Source organism: Haliotis rubra, unplaced genomic scaffold (genome assembly GCF_003918875.1).
Source record: "Haliotis rubra isolate DU_JTF1 unplaced genomic scaffold, ASM391887v1 Scf411, whole genome shotgun sequence".
In the NCBI taxonomy this organism is placed as follows: domain Eukaryota; kingdom Metazoa; phylum Mollusca; class Gastropoda; order Lepetellida; family Haliotidae; genus Haliotis; species Haliotis rubra.
Window position 1 is genome coordinate 21,455 of NW_025767093.1, and position 20,361 is coordinate 41,815.

At 41.8% G+C, this 20,361-nt stretch overlaps 1 protein-coding gene across 1 annotated transcript; it reads left to right on the plus strand.

Moving 5' to 3' along the window:
• The first annotated feature begins 17,981 nt into the window (after positions 1-17,981).
• LOC124288095 (kinase D-interacting substrate of 220 kDa-like) lies at positions 17,982-19,899 on the plus strand. The gene is made up of 2 exons (XM_046724662.1): positions 17,982-18,093; positions 18,748-19,899. The coding sequence occupies exons 1-2, from the start codon at positions 18,078-18,080 to the stop codon at positions 19,746-19,748; spliced, it is 1,017 nt and encodes a 338-aa protein (XP_046580618.1). The 5' UTR covers positions 17,982-18,077; the 3' UTR covers positions 19,749-19,899.
• Positions 19,900-20,361: the final 462 nt, after the last annotated feature.

Below are 20,361 nucleotides of genomic sequence, written 5' to 3' on the forward strand. Positions count from 1 at the left end.
CAAGTACGCTCACAATACTTTATTTAAAACACTATTATTGAACAGAAGAGTGGTGGAAGTTCAATTTAACGCTGGTTTTAGTGGTAGCTCGGCTATAGGGACGGCGTGTCTGCTTATCGTGGGAGCAAAACCTGAAGTGTTGCAGGTCAGTAATGGTTGCCAACGTTAGACTCAATAAACCCCAAAACACAATTTTACAATTTGGCGCTGATCATACAATCATATGTTTGAACCAGAGCTAAGGGAGAATCAGTTATAAGCGACATCACCCGTGTCCCACTTACTCGCTAAACACGTTATTTAAATATTGGTTTACTTATATTCATTCGTTATTCTTTACAGAGTCCTCGGTCACGTAGCTAACATAATCTGATTCACGTCATGAGACACAGTATGTACTTTTACTCCGGAATAATGTTTAGCCAGACAACTGTTTGTCACTATTGCAATCCATATCTTCCGCCAGTTGTTCCACCATACTGAGTAGGTAGTAAACTGTATGTATCAACGTAGGACTTAAAATTCGTCAGGTATGTGTAACACTGTATGCATCGACTTACACTGTGCATTCGTCAGGTATGTGCAAAGTGCATGCCCCTCAATCTAGGACTTACACACTGTGTACCTGTCAGGTATGTGCAAACTGTATGCATCAACGTAGACTTACGCTGTGCGGGTGTAGCCATTCAACTGGCGAAAATAAATAAATATTTCTGCTATGAAATTATTTGGGGAGCCATTGATGGTAAACGCACCGCCGCGTGCAAACAACGCACAATCCCCTTTGCCTCCCTTTCAAGTATCATTCATTCTAGTAAACCGATTTCACCAGTCTCGAAATATGTCATGACGTACAGGCACATGTCAGGTGCAACCGTGTACTGAACCAAGTTGTTACTGAATTCCCAAACAAACCTCGCCGCATCTTCCGTCTCTCACCCCCCACCGAAACAGACTTAGATAACGGCGACTCTATCCCTCACTCACAAACAGGATATGGCCAAGACACACCACACAAGACATCTACCCCTCACCGCCGTCACACACAGACAACAGACTTCGCACCAACAAGACACAGACACCCCACAGACCTACCCTCATTACACACAGACAATAGACTTACCAACAAGATACAGAAACCCCACAGACATCTACCTCTCACTGCTGCTCTTCATTATGCAATAGACTTTTCCTAAGATACAGACACCCCAGAGACATCTACCCTCACTGCTGCCTCACATACAATAGACTTACTCATACAAGATACAGAAACCCCAATACATTTACACTCACTGCTGCTAAAACCGACAATAGAGGCATCACAAGATACAGACACTCCTAATAGACATTCACCCTCACTGCTGCCTCACATACAACAGATTCTTTCTGTAAGATACAGACGCCCCACAGATTTACTCCTCACTGTTGTCTCACATAATAGACTTTTACTCTACAAGATACAGACACCCCACAGACCTTTACACTACTGCTGCCACACAGACAATAGACGTAGACATCCTACAGACATCATCTCTGCTGTAAAACTGACACAGACTTACTCTACAAGATACAGAGACGCCCCCACAGACATTTCTACTCACTGTTGTCTTCATACAATAATAGACTTACTCTACAAGATACAGAGACACCCCACAGACATCTACCTCACTGCTGCTCTTCACATACAACAACAGACTTTTCCTACAAGATACAGAGACGTCCACAGACATTTAACACCCTCACTGCCCTCATACAATAGACTTACTCTACAAGATACAGAGAGAGACACCCTAGAGACTTCACCACTGTTGTTCTACATAATAGACTTTACCTACAAGATACACCACACTCCCACAGACTCCTACACTTCACTGTTGCTACACAAGTATGACAATAGACTTTACTCTACAAGATACAGACACTCCACAGACATCCTACCCTACCTTCTGCCAAACCGACAACAGACTTTGTACTCTACAAGACATACAGACACCCCACAGACAGCAATTTCTCACTGTTGCTCTTCACATACAATAGACTTTTACCAACAAGATACAGACATTCCACAGACCTCTACCCCTCACTGTTGCCACATAGACACAGACTCTTTTACCAACAGGATACATGACACTCCAGCAGACCTCTACCCTCACTACTGCCTCACAGAGAATAGGACTTCTACCACCAAGACACAGAGACACCCAATAGACATTCCAACCTCACTGCCGTCCTATCAGACAATAGACTTTACCAACAAGACAAGACACCCCACAGACCCCAAATTCCGGAATGTCACACATAGAAAATAGACCTACCAACAAGATACAGACACCCCAATAGACATGTACACCACTCACTGCAGAATACATCACAGACTTAACCCACAAGCCAAGACAACTCCGGCACAGACCCCAAGCAACTTCACTGTTGCCACACTCAAACAATAGACTTTCTACCCACAAAGCATACAGAATAATCTCCACAGATCTACCTCTCTAAGTTGCTAAACAGGATGAATAGGACTCTCTTACCCATGAGGATACAGACACTCCCAACAGACATTTTACCCCAACTGCTGTCCTCTCAACACAAAATAACAGATCCCACCATACACTAATCTCATCAGACTTCATCCCCACTGCCGCTCCCCAACACACAGGACAGAATCTGAGAGACACTCCAACAGACATTTTACCCTCACTGCTGTCTCAACATACAATAGATCTCTACTCAACGCATACAGACACTTCCACAGACCTCACACACCCCACTGCTGTCTCACATACAATAGACTTTACCTACAAGATACAGAGACAATCCACAGACCTCTACACTCACTGTTACACACAGACAATAGACTTTACTCTAAGATACAGACACCCCACAGGACATCTACCCTCTGCTGCCAAACCACACAATAGATCTTTACTCACAGTGATACAGAGACCCCACAGACAGCTAATTTCTGCTTAATAGACAATAGGACTGTTGCAACAAGATACACATATTAATTTACAGACTTTACCAACAAGATACAGACACGACCAAGATTCAGACACCATTTAGTACTCCTCACTGTTGCCATAGACAATAATAGACTTTACCAATTAAGATAGACACTCCAATAGACATCAACTCACTGTTGCTAAACTGACACTAGATCTTTTCCTAACAAGATACAAGTATCACCCCCATTGACTTCTACCACCCTCAATGCTAGTTGTCACATAGAAAATATACCAACAAGATGCCAGACACCCCACAGACATGTACCCCTCAATTGCTGCCACACAGACAATAGATTCTACCTACAGCACAGACACCCCACAGACTTCTACCACTGCTAGCACTCAAACAATAGGATTCTACTCTACAGACAGAGACACCACACAGACATCTACCCTCACTGCTAAACCGACAATAGACTTTACCAACAAGATACAGACACTCCTACAGACTTTACCTCACGTTACACAGAAAATAGACTTACCAACAAGATACAGACACCCCACAGACATATGTACCTCACTGCTGCTACACAGACAATAGACTTTACCTACAAGATACAGACACCCCACAGCTTTACCCTCACTGCTGCCACTCAAACAATAGATTCTACCTACAAGATGACACTCCTATACAGACATTTTACCTCACTGCTGCTAAACCGACAGTAGACTTTACCACAAGATACAGAGACACCCCGCAGACATCTACCCTCACTGCTGCCTCACAGACAATAGACTTTACCACCAAGATACAGAAACCAACAGCTCTACCCTCACTGCTGCCTCTCACAGAGATTACAGAGACCCACAAGACACAGACACCCCACAGCATTCACCCCTCACTGCTGCCTCACAGAGAATAGACTTTACCAACAAGACAGACACCCCATGCCTAACCTCACTGGTGCCAAACTGACAATAGACTTCACCAACAAGATACAGACCCCAACAGACTTCTACCTCACTGCGACACACAGAAAATAGACTTCACCAATAAAGTTACAGACACAGACATGCACCCTCACCGCCAATAATAAGACAAAAAGACTTTACCAACAAAGAAGACATCCAACAGACCTCAACAAATCTCAACCAGCTGCCACACAGACAATAGACTTACCAACAAGATACAGAGACACCACACAGACTCCTACCCTCACTGCTGTCTCACATACAATAGACCTTTTTACCAACAAGATACAGAATACTCCCTACAGACTCCTCATCACTCACTGCTGCCACACAGACTAAGTAGACTTCCTTTACCAACACGACAGACACCTCACAGACCTCTATCCTCACTGCTGCCACACTGACAGACAATAGACTTTACCAACAAGATACAGACACCCCACACAGACCTTCTACCCTCAACTGCTGCCACCACACACAGTAGACTTTTACCAACACGATACAGACACCCCACAGACTCCTACCCTCACTGCTGCCACACAGACAATAGACTTTACTCAACAAGATACAGACATCTTACAGATCTTCTACCCTCACTGCTGCTTACACACAGACAGTAGATTCCACTAACACGATACAGACACCCTACAGACCTCTACCTCACTACAAGCTACACACAGACAATAGACTTTACCAACACGATACAGACACCTAAACTCTACCTCACAGCTACACAGACAATTGATTCTACTCACTTGCTGCAGACACTTAACAGACAATAGACTTTACCAACAAGATACAGACACTCCACAGACCTTCTTTCCCTTTGTACTGCAAGCCAATACACAGACAATAGACTTTACTCATCAAGATACACACACCCCACAGACCTTCTACCCTCACTGCTGCCACACAGACAACAGACTTTACCAACAAGATACAGACACCCCACAGATCTCTTTTCCCTCACTGCTGCCACACAGACAATAGACTTACCATCAAGATACACACACCTCTAACAGACCTTACCCCTCACTGCTGCCATGTATGCACAATAGACTTTACCTCAACAAGATACAGACACTCCACAGACATCCTACCCTCACTGCTGCCACACACAGACAATAGACTTTTTACCAACAAGATACAGACACACCATAGGGCCACTAAACTCACTACTGCCAAACAGACAATAGACTTCTACTCAACAAGATACAGACACACCATAGGCTCACTAAACTCACTGCTGCCACACAGACACAATAGACTTTTACCAACAGAGGATACAGACACTCCACAGACACCTCTACCTCACTGCTGCCACACAGGCAATAGACTTTACCTTCAACAAGATACAGACACCCCACAGACTCCTTTTCCCCACTGCTGCAACACAGACAGTAGACTTTACCAACAAGACACACAGACACCCCACAGACCTCTACCTCACTGGATGCCACACAGGCACATAGACTTTACCAACAAGATACACAGACACTCCACAGATCTTCTACCCCACTGCTGCCACACAGACAATAGACTTTACCTAACAAGATACAGACCCCCACAGACCTCTACTCCTCACTGATGCCACACAAGACAATAGACTTTACTTAAACAAGATACAGACTCTCCTACAGACCTCTACCCTCACTGCTACACAGACAGTAGACTTTACCAACACGATACAGACACCTCACAGACCTTTATCCCCACTGCTGCCACACACAGACAATAGACTTTACCAACAAGATAATATAGACACACCCCACAGACCTTCTACCCCTCACTGCTGCTACACAGACAGTAGACTCTTTACCAACAAGATACAGACACCCCAATCTCTTACCAGACCTTTTTTATGCCAAACAAGACAAACTGACCTGCCATCAAGACAAGACACTTCATAGACCCTCTCAACCAATTACCGCCAATGTATACAATAGACTTACCAACAAGACAGAGACCCCATTGCATTTTCCTCACTCACTGATGCCACACAGACATCAATAGACTTCACCAACAAGATACAGACACCCCATGGTGACCTCTTCCCTCACTGCTGCCACACAGACAGTAGACTTTTACCAACACGATACAGACACCTATTTGCAGACCTTCCCTACTAAGCCTCACTAGGACTGCAAATTCATCAAGATACAGACACCTCATAGACTTTTACCTCACAAGATACAGTAAGCACTCCACAGATCTCTACAACCTCACTGCTGCCACACAGAGCATGTAGACTTACCAAGCACGATGATACAATAGACTCATCACAGACACTCTATTAGATCTCACCACTACGCCAATAATATGACAATAGATTCTTACCAATAGGATACAGAGACGCCCTAATAGACTCTTCTACATGCCAATAATAATAGACAATAATAGACTTTACCACAGACACCCTACAGACTCCTACCCTCACTGCTGCCACACACAGACAATAGACTTACTCAACAAGATAGACACCACAGACCTCCTCCTCTCCTCACTACAAGCACTCAGACAATAGACTCACAACAAGAGACAGACACCCCAGAGGCATGTATCCTCACTGCTGCCACACAGACACAATAGACTTTACCATCAAGATAGACACCCCAAACCCTACCCCTCACTTTGCTGCCACACAGACACATTTTCACTAAGCGTTACACAGACAATAGACTTTACCAACACAGACACTCCATAGATCTTTCTTCCTCACTGCTGCTAAACAGACAAACAGACTTTTACCAAATAGGATACAGACACCCTTACAGACTTCTTTCCTACTACAAGCGCTACACAGACCATAGACTTTACCATCAAGAAGATAGTACACTTAACAGACTTTCCCTCACTGCTGCCACACATTGACACTAGACCTTTACCATCAAGATACACAGACACCCCACAGACCTTGCTACACACTGCTGCCACACAGACAATATACTTTACCAACAAGATCTTCAAACACCCTACAGACCTTTCTACCTCAATCACTGCTACATTAATAGACAACAGACTTTATCAACAAGACAGAGGCACCCCAAAACCTCTACCCTCACTGCTGCCACACAGACAATAGACTTTACCAACAAGACACAGGCACCACAAGACTCCTACCCTACTGTAGCCACACAGACAATAGACTTACCAACAAGATACAGACACACATAGACCACTCAACAGCTGCCACAACAGACAATAGACTTTACCAACAAGATATGACACACCATAGGCCACTAAAACCCACTGCTGCCACACTGGCAGACAATAGACTTTACCAACAAGATACAGACACACCATAGGGCCACTCAAACTCACTCAAGCTGCCACACAAGACAATAGACTTTACCAACAAGACATGACACACTATAGGCCACCAAACCCACTGCTGCCAACACACAGACAATAGACTTTTACCTCAACAAGATACAGACACACCATAGGCCACTCAAACTCACCGCCGTCAATACACAGACAATAGACTCTTACCAACAAGATACAGACACACCATAAAATACTAAACTCACAGCTGTCACAACAACAGTAGACTTACCAAGAAGACAGAGACACCTCCACAAGATCGCCCAACACCACCGCCAAGCCACACACAGTACCGTGTAGGCCAACAAGATAAAGACACCCCACACACCCCTGCTACCCCACTTCCATGCCACACACACACACAACAGACTTTACCAACAAGATACAAGACAACTCAATAGACCTCTAACACCATCACTGCTAGCTAATACATTTTAGTAGCAATAAAGTGATCGAATTGGTTTCAAGATGTTCTACTCTCTACCCTGATTACAATACAAAGGATAGATCTACCTCAGTTCAGAGTTTCAACCAAACTTTTTATCTGTTCCAATTATCGTTGATGGAGAAACATACATTGGTCCAATGGATATGTAATGGAGAGCAGTAGTCGGCACAAACCAGACTCACACGCATCCTGATCTTGAAGTAACGTTTTTAAGTATCCTTTTACCCTTCAACCTCACATTTCAAGTCCAATAAAAATCAACATATCCCACGCACACAAATACCTTTCTACAGTTTCGAATTCTGTTTCTTGATACCACCACTATCATTTTAGACAAAGCTCATGTTGAAAAATGAACTTTCAAAATAGGTTTTATCGAAAATGTCGCCATTTTGGACACACAGTACGAAATCGCGATTCACAGCGTTATTTGCTGTATGTTTTTGAAGTGTGAAAATCGGATAATTACTGGGAGTATTGAATTTCAAAATAACATATTCATGATCACTGATATCAGTTTTACATGAAATCGCTAATTATAATTCTTAAACGTTGCCGATGAACCTAGAATCGGTTTGGATGTTTTCGAAAATGCACTTTACACGAACGCCGTAGAGCGCTTTTAGAATCCAGTCAATTTACATGAATACTCCACCACAAATTGCAACAGAAAATGATTGCAAACTTGTTTTTAAGATCCTGAACCATTTCTTTATAACATATAAAAGTCTAGAAAAATCGACCGTCAAGGTCATAGGGTCATCTTCGCTTTCGAAATATTAGATGGAAATGAAAACTTTTGTTATAAATTAATTAATTGTGTCATGTCATATATCAAAATGAAAGCTCTTGTTTACAGGTTTTTCAAAGACATGATGCTTTAATAGGTATTAGCCGCCATCATTTTTGTTATATTTGTAAAAATCATTCCGAAAAGTATGAAAATTGTGTTCCACCATCCACATGTATATGTATGCTACGATTATGCCCAACATACCATTCTTCAATTGTAAGACAGTTTTTGTATGAAGAAATATTGTGATGGATCGGTATCAACCAATAGTCTAATAATGAAATAGATTTAACGATCTATATTGGATTGGGTGCGTGTGTCTGTGGGTGTCTGTGTCTGTGTGGGTGTCGGGTGGCTGTCTAAAGCGCCAGGTTAATGGTCCAGTGTTTAAGGTGCTGGGATCGAGCCCACCCGTGACCGGCCGGATACAGCAAACGCATTAACCTTGGACAAAGCACCGTGACTATGTGTCCCCTTTAGTTACACTTCCTTGACAGATAGGCAACGTCCGGTTTATATTTTACAAAACAGTTCTCTGATTCTGTTGTTATGGATCCAATGGCTGGGTGAATAGTTTCCACATATCTCCTGAAACATAGATCGTCCCGAAACTTTTTGGCAAACGTTTTCCAATTCCATGGATTCTTGATGTCGTATCAACAGCCAACATCAGCATGTATGAACAAGTTCTTGACAAGCGTCTTCTCCAAGCTTCTCTTGGTTTCACTGATATTCCAAACTGGAATTCTTTTTCAAAGAACTTTTCTTGGGATTGACAGCACGAAGATATCATGCAATTCCAGATTTGCGTGATGACACAGGAGGACCGGCAGATCCGTGTCGTCCCCTTTGACAATTGTTGATGGCACTGCCAGTGAAAACTGCTGTTAGAACCATATCACAACATCACCGGTGGCCTGAACTGTGTCACATCCTTCAGCTTGCGGATAGAACACATCATGACGAACTGTTTTTTGTTCTGAACAGTGGCGAGCATGACTCTTTGGAGTGAAAGATCAGACTGTCATCAAATTTAACTGTTGGTCCGACAAGTCCATCTCAGTTATGTTGTATACTTTGGTCCAAGAACTTCAGTATCCATCGAACACAACGGTACCTCTGTCATTGTGTATTTTCACATATGTGCAGTACATGATGCACACAACCCAGTATCAGATTCTCCACGTGGCCAAGGTAGAGTATGAAGCAAAGCCCTTCCATCGAGAACATAAACAGCATCAGAAGCTGGACCAGGGAAAAAACACCATCCAATGTTGATATGACTGACTGACTGACTGAATTTGGTTATATTGCCGCTTTTAGCAATATTCCAGCAACATCACGGCGGGGACACCAGAAATGGGCTTCACAAATTGTACCCATGTGGGGATTCGACCCTGGTCTTCTACGTGACGAGCTAACGCTTTAACCACTAGGGAGCACCCCATCGCCCTTGTTGATATGTATGAAAGAGCAGGTTGTCGATTTCAGCGGTAATCAGAAACCATGAATGACTCAAAACTGGACCAATGTTGCCAATCGATGCTCATGCTCGATCACTGGATTGCCTGGATTGTCTGGTCCAGATTGATTACTATTTACAGACCGCCGCCGTATAGCTGGAATATTGGTGAGTGGAGTAAAACTGAACTCACTCACTCACCTTTTGAATTTGAAATCGCCAGTGGTAGTGTTTACTCATAGAGTCCAAGATTGAGCTACCAACACAACATGCATCATCTGCATTCACAGTTGTATACTATTTGCAATGTTTCTGAGGCCAGGATCATGTTTGAATGGGTCTCTGTCTTGAAGGAAATGGAGGCTTCACGCCCACATTCTTGTTCTCTCCTGTCTTGCACTGGACATGTCCTCTGTGTAGTTCAGAGTTTCTGTTTCCGCTACTTTGTAAGATCACTCATTGCATTGCTGACTTTATGCTATGATGGCATTGACATGAGCCTTTGCGTTTCAGACATGCCTGTCTCCCCTTGTAAGTTCTCCGTTTGTCTTAATGCTCCGGCATGAGCACCTGTTCAATCACAAGATCTAAGTTGAAAGTCCCTCCCAATAGTGATCGGAACGGCATATAACGGCATACTATGATGACCTCCAGTTAGAAGGTCTTGGGATGTTCCTTTGCAGGGAAGTCATCAACTGAACGTACACCAACTGGATTTGGCATACGTTATGACAATAGATTATTGGGCGCATCTTCCCATTTCCTAATGTTTCAGCTTTAAATGAAATTCCCAAGATATCTATCATGTTCATATACTGATCCCCAAGTTTTCATGTCCCCATGTTGCTTAGTGCATCTTTTTCTGGGCATACTGACCGACTGAGTTTGGCCTTTACGCCGCTTTTAGCAATAGTCCAGCAACATCACGGCGGGTTCACCAGAAATGGGCTTCATACAAAAATCCATGTGGGGATTCGAACTCGGGTTTTCGGCGTGACGAACCAACGCTTTAACCACTAGGCTACCCCACCGCCCCCTTTCTGGGTTTAACTGATGGTGTATGTTCTTATGTGTTTGAAAAAGATTACTTCACCAACAGTCAAGGATTCACTCATCACCCTCATCGTAATATAAGCACTGCCGCCATGTTGAGATCTTCACCATCGCTGTTTCGAAGGAGCGGCAAGGTCAGCTTCATCCGAAGGCTTACAAAAACGTAGAAGGTTCACGTTTAAAAGCTTCTTGATACCAACAGTGCACTGGAGAGCTGTGGCTACAAGAAAGTGAGCTGAATAGCTCTGGCAACAGCTTCCCTGTTAGTATGTAACTACCTGTGTTACTGGCATATATCACTGCCAGAAGTTCAAATAGACCCCCATCAAGACATGATATTTCGAATCCATCCCAAAAGGCGACCCTTCAAATCCTCCTTTGGATGAAGGCTCACTGGAAATTTCATTCAAGCTTTCCGCCAGAGAGACCTGATCAAAAGTGACGATTGTGTGACATTGTTTCCTCTCCATGTCTTGTGGTGACAAGTCACTTGTGCTCATGTCAATCATTGGCAGGACAACAAATGTTAGGCAATTAAAATTTAAAGGACCTTAATTGCATTTTTAAATGTTCGTTTTTATTTTAAAGATATCAGTACAATGTTTTAAAATTATTAAAACATTGTTTTTAGCAGATATTAGTTTTACATAATCGTAGCATACACATACATGTGGATGTCTGAAACGATTTTCATACTTTTCAGAACGTTTTTAAAAAATAAAACAAATATTATGAGGCTAATACCTATTAAACGTATATCCTTAGGAAAAGCCTGTAATCAGAGCTTTATTTGATATATAACATGACACAATTCGAGTAGATTACAAAAAAAGAGCATTTCCATCTAAGATTTCGAAAGCGAAGATGACCCCCATGACCTTTGAGAGTCGGATTTGACCTTGTTCCACCACTTGAGATTTTCCTAGACTTTTATATGTTATAAAGGAATGGTTCAGGATCTTAAAACAGTTGAAATCATTTCTGTTGCAATTTGTGGTGGGTTAGGGTCAGAATCCTACCAGGATGACTGGACTATTTCCGCCATATTGATAGTGTTTACAAAATCACGTTTCATGAAGGCCGGTATTGAGACGCCTATTACATCACGTATATTTCATATTCAGCTTCGAAAAATGCATCACTGAATTTCCATGCATTTTGTGAATCAAATTGCAACTGGTCTGGGTGTCACCAATACCAACTGTCCAGATAAAATGAGACGAAACATATTGGGTGTGAAAACGAATGGCTAAAGCTTGGAGAGATCATGCTTCTGAAATGTAAAACAAAAGACAAATTCCGATTTTTATTAATTTCGCGCAGCATTTTCTAAATTTTCAACATTCATCCGTCTATTCATTGCTTGCAATGGCTCAATACCTTTGAAATATGCATGGAAAGAGTATCGTAGCAAGAAATAGGAAATTATAAATAGATACAATGCAATGAAGTAATAGTTCATAAGAAATTGTCAAAGTTTCCGTAGCAGTGACGCCATGACTGACGCAAAATCATGCAGAACGACAACGGTAATTATCTGCATTTCTGGCTTTTATCTTACTTATATGAAAACGATAAAAACATATAACAACACACAGATAGAATCATTCTGATTACTTTACATCTCATATGTATGTAGAATCATTCTGATTACTTACATCTCATATGAATGTACAAAACGATCCTCAATGGAAGGGTCCTCGCAAAATCCTGTGTACCCTTTGTCAAAGCAAAGACGCCATTTCTTAAGAAGAAATCGGTCAGTGGTAGTGCATGTCATACGTCAACATATTATTGTTCTGGCTACATACTAGGCAATTTCTTTGAGGTGAAGGTCGGATGAACAAGAGTAAACACAATCGCCCAATCCTTCCGATTACACTGTCAGTATTATGGTGTATATTTTGCGTATAGTTCAGATACTTTTCATGAAACTTGACTTCAGTATCTACATTTAGCCTTGTTCAATATCATATCATACGTGCCTATAGGGTTTACGGTGTTTTATTCGTTGAAAGTTTTTGATTGTTTGAATCATATTTACATAAGAAATTGACATATTTAGTGCAATACACCATATTCTAAACCTTTACACAAGTGTTAGAAGTTCAAACGTAGCCATAACCGCAACCTTACTCTTTAGTTCCTATGATGCACAACAATATTCAATTTATTTTGGGCTAATATCGCAATTTCATATGAACAGGTTAATAAACGGTGATTTAATTCAACCTTTATATTGTAAAAACTGATAATATTAATGAAAATGATTTATATATGGTATGAAATGTATATGCACACATATTCAAAGGAATTGTCTCGTTCATTGCATAATTTTTGTGTCGTTTTATAGACAAAGAATGATGCATATTGATCGGCCAGGTGCGCGTTTGTTGGAAACGTTTATGATTTTCTATCATTGTTTCCGATAATATAATCAATTCATATTCGATTAAATAATATTGCGATGACAGGATATCTACCTCTAACTACATTTATTGGAAAATTGTTGGGAAATATATATACCATCTTATGTGTTAATTGGACAAATCTTACATCCATATTCTACATATATAGTTCCATATATGAATAGCTATCTTTTGCAACTTTCATTGCATACGTATGAAGAGAAATAGCTATATAATCATAAACAAACAAAATTCTTATCCCAAAACAAAATATTCGAGTGTTGTGAAATATTATTTTTATTTACGTTAAATTGATGCCAAACATGTGCGCGTGTTGTTCACAATAAGATACGCTGTCAAACCGTCTATTGAGTTGATATATTCAGGACACTATTTAAATTTGAAAATCAGCTTCATTTTATGTTTTGTCTTAAAGTGGCAAATTCTACGTAGAAGCCGAGACCCTTTATACAATTAATGGAAATTAGGTGAGATATATACTGATCAGCATACCAATGTCAGTCTTTTTCCGACGTCGCAAAATGCATAAAACAAGCAATGACATCAACTAAAAATCTTGTATTATTTTCAGCAATTTACATTTGAAAATATGGTTAGTATTCTTGGTAATAACGATGCAAAATTAGTCAACTTACGACCTACACAAACAGGGATAATATGGGGAATCTAAGAACTAAGTTATATATATTGATAGGGCCATCCAAATCGCTATTACGTGCTTTCACACATGTAATAATACGTTGTCACTTTTTTCTTGTAAATTGTGAAAACTAACAAACTGCATCCCGCCTCACACTGGGGAACTTTGAATTGAATAGTTTGGTTCACCATGAACATAAAATAACGAAAATATAAAGGTCATTATCCACAACAAATTTCCTTCCAAGTGATCTGAGTTACATTGATCTATTGTTAGACATAACGGAGTTATGTCCCCTTATCATTATACGTGTATGACCTCTCTATCGTCGTATGACGTCACAGAAGAAATCTCCATTTTTGACATTTATTGCGAGTCATTTTAATGTTGAGCGTATAACGTTATGCACAAGCTAACATAAACCCAATTTATATACACTTATATCGTTCAGATATCAGGCTGCATTTTCTTCTGCTAACACTTTCCCGTAAAGAGGCTACATTAAAAATTCGTAGCACAGTGCTTTTTATCGGTGCGCGATAAAAAAGCGGATACATTTACTGTTTTTAACGCATAACAAACTTTTGGACAACATTTAACAGTGTCTATTTCTCAAACCGCCAAGGAAGTTTGATATTTATACCAACATTTAGGAAATTTAATATTCTACATTTCTGTGTAATTTTATAGCCGTACGCAGATCCAGGACCACGCGAGCGCAATTTCGCACAACGTTCACTTTCAAACCGTATGAAAATGTGCGCCTGAAAAACTCTCGGCATCAAGGGGTTAAGTAAGAAACATATCCATTAAGGAACACCCGACCTTCTTACTGACTGAAGCGCGCGCTTTGTTTTGATTGACAGTTGGATCGGTCTATTTCTTACATAAACACGAATGTGACGTGGATGGAATTTGACTTAACTGGATTTAATTAACTTTAAGGTGTTTTGCCCACATCCGACAGGCTGTTCTTCCTACAATGCTGGATTATGATAATGATTTTGCGTTCTGATATCTATTGTATATAAAATTCCATTGATGAGGGTTTCTAATTTTTACCGTAACACGTGACAGAATTCTGGCAACAATAGGCATCAACAGGCCTCACGTTACGCATGTCACCGAAGCGACGTAATTCTGAAGCTTGTAGAGGTGTAGGTGCATGTCGACTAGGGTACAATACTGGACCCTGTACTTTTCCTAATAAAATCACACGTCTGTTTGAATATATGTTAGATAATGGGTCTGTTTCGAGAATATACCCACACACCAAATTAATCTTGGCGTGGCGTCTGGCAGCCGGACAGTATATCATTATCAGGCTACAATAGGCCTGGCTCACAAGCGGTTGATCCGTTCACGCAGTCAGGCGCCAAAAATATGACCGACTCTACTGACACGTCATAGTGACGTCATAACCAGCACCTTCGGTGGTGTGTCGTCGCCGTCAAGGCAGTTCATGACTGACACTAGAAGTGTATTACTTGTGCTGAGCGTGAAGGGCGGTGAGTTACTGGTTTCTACTTTTACACTTATTGTGAAAATAACATGGATCCAGAAATTGGGAATAGAGTAAGATTGATTGACAGTATATGTTTACGTAATGCCCCGCCTGCCTCACACAAAGTTTACACCCAGACCACACTGGCCTGTATCGGAAACAAATGGCGGCGACAATATATATACATTCATGAGCCAACATTGTTTTAATTTTACCGATCGGCGGAATGCGAGACAATTTTGGCACATGTGTGAACCTTGATGCCAGGTATATGCAACACAGACGTGATGGTTAGGCCGTGAATAATTTGGTAGACGAAGCTTCATGCCACACACGAGGTCCATGACTAGATCTACAGTATAGACTTTCTCACATTACAGTTTCGAAAATGTGTGGAAAAAGAGTAGAATTCTGTAGCAGTTATTTTATAGAATGACGAGGTATAACATTCGTAAGGGCACGTGTGCTGGATTCTCCTATTCTCTGACTGACTGCAAAATAGACCATCGCAGCATCGGCGTCCATCACACGGACAATCACAATATCAACCCTTGTACACACACAGACCCGTGCAACTTGGACGTAATTTCCATAGAGACTTCTTACATGTTATTTCAGTGTAGTATAAATAATCTAGATCTAGACCTACTGCACTTGCGTATTTCTGCAAACAAAAACACATATGTATGTTTTGCCGTTAGGTTAGACATAGTGCTGTTTACATCTATCGTTATAATTGTCAATTTGTTTTATGTCGTACGGCTAATTTGAATTTGAATTTAGCAATTTACCCAACCTGCCTGAAACTGTTATGAACCCAAGAAACACTGCATCCCTACAGACTAAAAGAAAAACATTCTTCCCAGAACACGTGGTCGTGTCCTTCTCATTCTACCAACAATCCATACAATCAAACAAATAGCTAATCAATCCAGACTGTGGTAAGGTAGATGATGTAATTCCTCCTGTTCCAATACAACTGCTTCACATCTCCAGTATTGTACTGTATTGAAGATATGCTTTTTCTTGAGTGTGTATATAGTGACAAAACTGTTAATGCTTTTAGTGTCTAAACTTATGTTACTACACAACTTAAAACTGTAATCAACAAATTCCACATAACAACAAAGAGAGACAATGTATCTGGGTAGGTAAAAACAAAGACGCTGTATAGCTTATGACACTGAGCCATGAACGTTAGTACATGTAATAGGATTCTGAAAGTGTTTTTCTTCCAACAGTCTAAATTTGAGTTGTATTGAGAGATTACCCAGGATACAAAACCATTAGACATTCTGATAACAAGTCGGTATTTTATTTAGTGGAAAAAATGGAAATCAAAGTGATATTTTAACATCATATTTAATAACAGCCCATGCCCTGTTTCAGTCTGGACTGGTCGGAACCACTGCCCCAAGTGACCACAGAGAGTCGTTGATATACAAATTGGTAGGTGGGAAAACACAGCCGGTGCTAGCTCTCCTTAATCTGGGGAACATGTGTTTACTATGCCATGATAAGCGTGCATACTTTAATCTCTAACCTCAACATAGGCCATTTGTTGCATACCCGGGTCAGTATTTGTAATGCCATTGTGCTCTATATAGTTCACCAAACAGGCTATTTGTTGTATACCTGGTCAGCATTTGTAATGCTATTGTGCTTTATATAGCTTTACTAAACAGGCTATTGTGCTCTATATAGCTTTACTAAACAAGCTATTTTGTATACCTGGCCAGTATTTGTAATGCTATTGTGCTCTATATAGTTCACTAAACAGGCTATTTGTTGTATACCTGGCCAGTATTTGTAATGCCATTGTGCTCTGTATAGTTTACTAAACAAGCCATTTTTTGCATACCCGGCCAGTATTTGTAATGCTATTGTGCTCTATATAGTTCACTAAACAGGCTATTTGTTGTATACCTGGCCAGTATTTGTAATGCTATTGTGCTCTATATAGTTCACTAAACAGGCTATTTGTTGCATACCCGGGCCAGTATTTGTAATGCTATTGTGCTCTGTATAGTTTACTAAACAAGCTATTTTTTGTATACCCGGCCAGTATTTGTAATGCTATTGTGCTCTATATAGTTCACTAAACAGGCTATTTGTTGCATACCCGGCCAGTATTTGTAATGCTATTGTGCTTTATATAGTTTACTAAACAGGCTATTGTCCTCTATATAGTTCACTAAACAGGCTATTTGTTGTATACCTGGCGAGTATTTGTAATGCTCATGTGCTTTATATAGTTTACTAAACAGGCTATTGTGCTTTATATAGTTTACTAAACAGGCTATTGTCCTCTATATAGTTCACTAAACAGGCTATTTGTTGTATACCTGGCCAGTATTTGTAATGCTATTTTCCTCTATATAGTTTACTAAACAAGCTAATGTGCTCTATATAGTTTACTAAACAGGCTATTCTCTGTTTCAGACTCCACTGATCCCAGTCAGGGTGGGAGCGAGACGGACCATCTGCTCCCAGGGGCCAAACCAATGTCTTCTACACACGGTAGGTGGGGGAACACAGCAGGTGGTTGCTAACCCCTACCCTAGTAACAACCTGACAGATAGACGGTAGGTGGGAGAACACAGTAGGTGGTAGCTAACCCCTACCCTAGTAACAGGCTGATAGATAGACGATAGGTGGGAGAACACAGCAGGTGGTAGCTAACCCCTACCCTAGTAACAACCTGACAGATAGACGGTAGGTGGGAGAACACAGCAGGTGGTAGCTAACCCCTACCCTAGTAACAACCTGACAGATAGACGGTAGGTGGGAGAACACAGCAGGTGGTAGCTAACCCCTACCCTAGTAACAAGTTGATAGATAGACGTATCATCGATTGATGTTCATGATGTCAGTCACTGGGCTGTCAGGATCAGACTCCGTCATCAAACAGACGCAGTAAACCAGTGTAATATGCTTATATCTGTCCACCAAACATGAACACTCTCCAGCCAAACACAGAATATTATTGATAGAAAGGCTTATTTTAACAACAAACAATCCTTCATTACATTAACCAGTTGTCGTCCTTCACCAAAGTCTCCGTGGAATTGTTTAAATGATGCATCTATGTCCATGTCTGTATCAACACTCTGTGATGTAAACAATGTACAACACAGATGTCCCAATGTGTACACAGTTTACTTTGTGTTACAGCGACTCCATCACAAGCAGGCCACGACCTCTACTACGCCAGCAGGAGCGGTGACCTGGAGGAGGTGAGGCGGATCCTGGCAGCGGGTCACGCGGACATCAACAGTAGAGGACGGTGGAGCAGGACACCGGTGATGGCGGCAGCAGAGTGGGAACACGGGGAAGTGGTGGAGCTGCTTGTGAGTCGAGGTGCTGATGTGTCACTGGTGGACGATGACGGTGACAACACCCTTCACTGGGCCTGTATGGGAGGAGACAGGGAGACAGTGGAGTATGTCCTGTCTCTGGACGGGATGGACGTCAACAGTAGAGGATGGAGGAGCTGGACACCGGTGATGAGGGCAGCACGTGAAGGACACAGGCATGTGGTGGAGTTCCTTGTGAGTCGAGGTGCTGATGTGTCACTGGTGGACGATGTCGGTAACAACATCCTTCACTGGGCCTGTATGGGAGGAGACAGGGAGACAGTGGAGTATGTCCTGTCTCTGGACGTGGTGGACGTCAACAGTAGAGGATGGAGGAGCTGGACACCGGTGATGAGGGCAGCACGTGAAGGACACAGGCATGTGGTGGAGCTCCTTGTGAGTCGAGGTGCTGATGTGTCACTGGTGGACGATGACGGTGACAACATCCTTCACTGGGCCTGTATGGGAGGAGACAGGGAGACAGTGGAGTATGTCCTGTCTCTGGACGTGGTGGACGTCAACAGTAGAGGACTGAGGAGCAGGACACCGGTGATGAGGGCAGCACGTGAAGGACACAGGCATGTGGTGGAGCTCCTTGTGAGTCGAGGTGCTGATGTGTCACTGGTGGACGATGTCGGTAACAACATCCTTCACTTTGCCTGTATGGAAGGAGACAGGAAGACAGTGGAGTTTGTCCTGTCTCTGGACGGGGTGGACGTCAACGCCAGGAACAACTCCGGGCAGACAGCGGCCGACGTGGCGAGAGACTTGGAACATCGTCAACTGTCGGATCTCCTGGTGTCACGTGGTGGACACTGAAGTCAGTGTGGTGTTGTTGTAGACAGTCATGGAGTACATGTCATTACTGACACTGACGTGGTGTGTGACGTTCACGTCATCGTGTTTTATATTTCAGCATTAAGGTGAGGATGTTTGACGTATGTTAGGAAAATAAAACTTGTGAAACATTTTCAGATATTTTGTCATTTGTTGTGTTTGGAACTTGATCAGGTGAGTGTAAATACAGATCCTAAGTAATTGGTATATCGTAATTTCGTAATATAATTCTACGTAAATCATTTGTCATGACATGTTTATGTTCATTAGTTTGTAATTAATCACAACATATACAACAACAAACGGTTTGTTTACATCTCGCTGCACTCTGTGACCTCAGAGTGCAGCGGTTCGCCAGTGATTTGGCGCTCAACGTACACTGACAGTGACGTCACACTACTGATGACGTCACGTCATTGCGGCCAGGGTCTTACACTAGTCCCCTGAATGCCGAGATTTGTTACTGACGCACATTTTAATAAATTCTAAAAAGTGAAAGTACAGCGAAAATGTTTGCTCGCGTGGCACTGGATCGACCTACGGCTACAAACATTACACAGAAATATAGAAAGTTAAATTTCCTATCCGAGGGTAT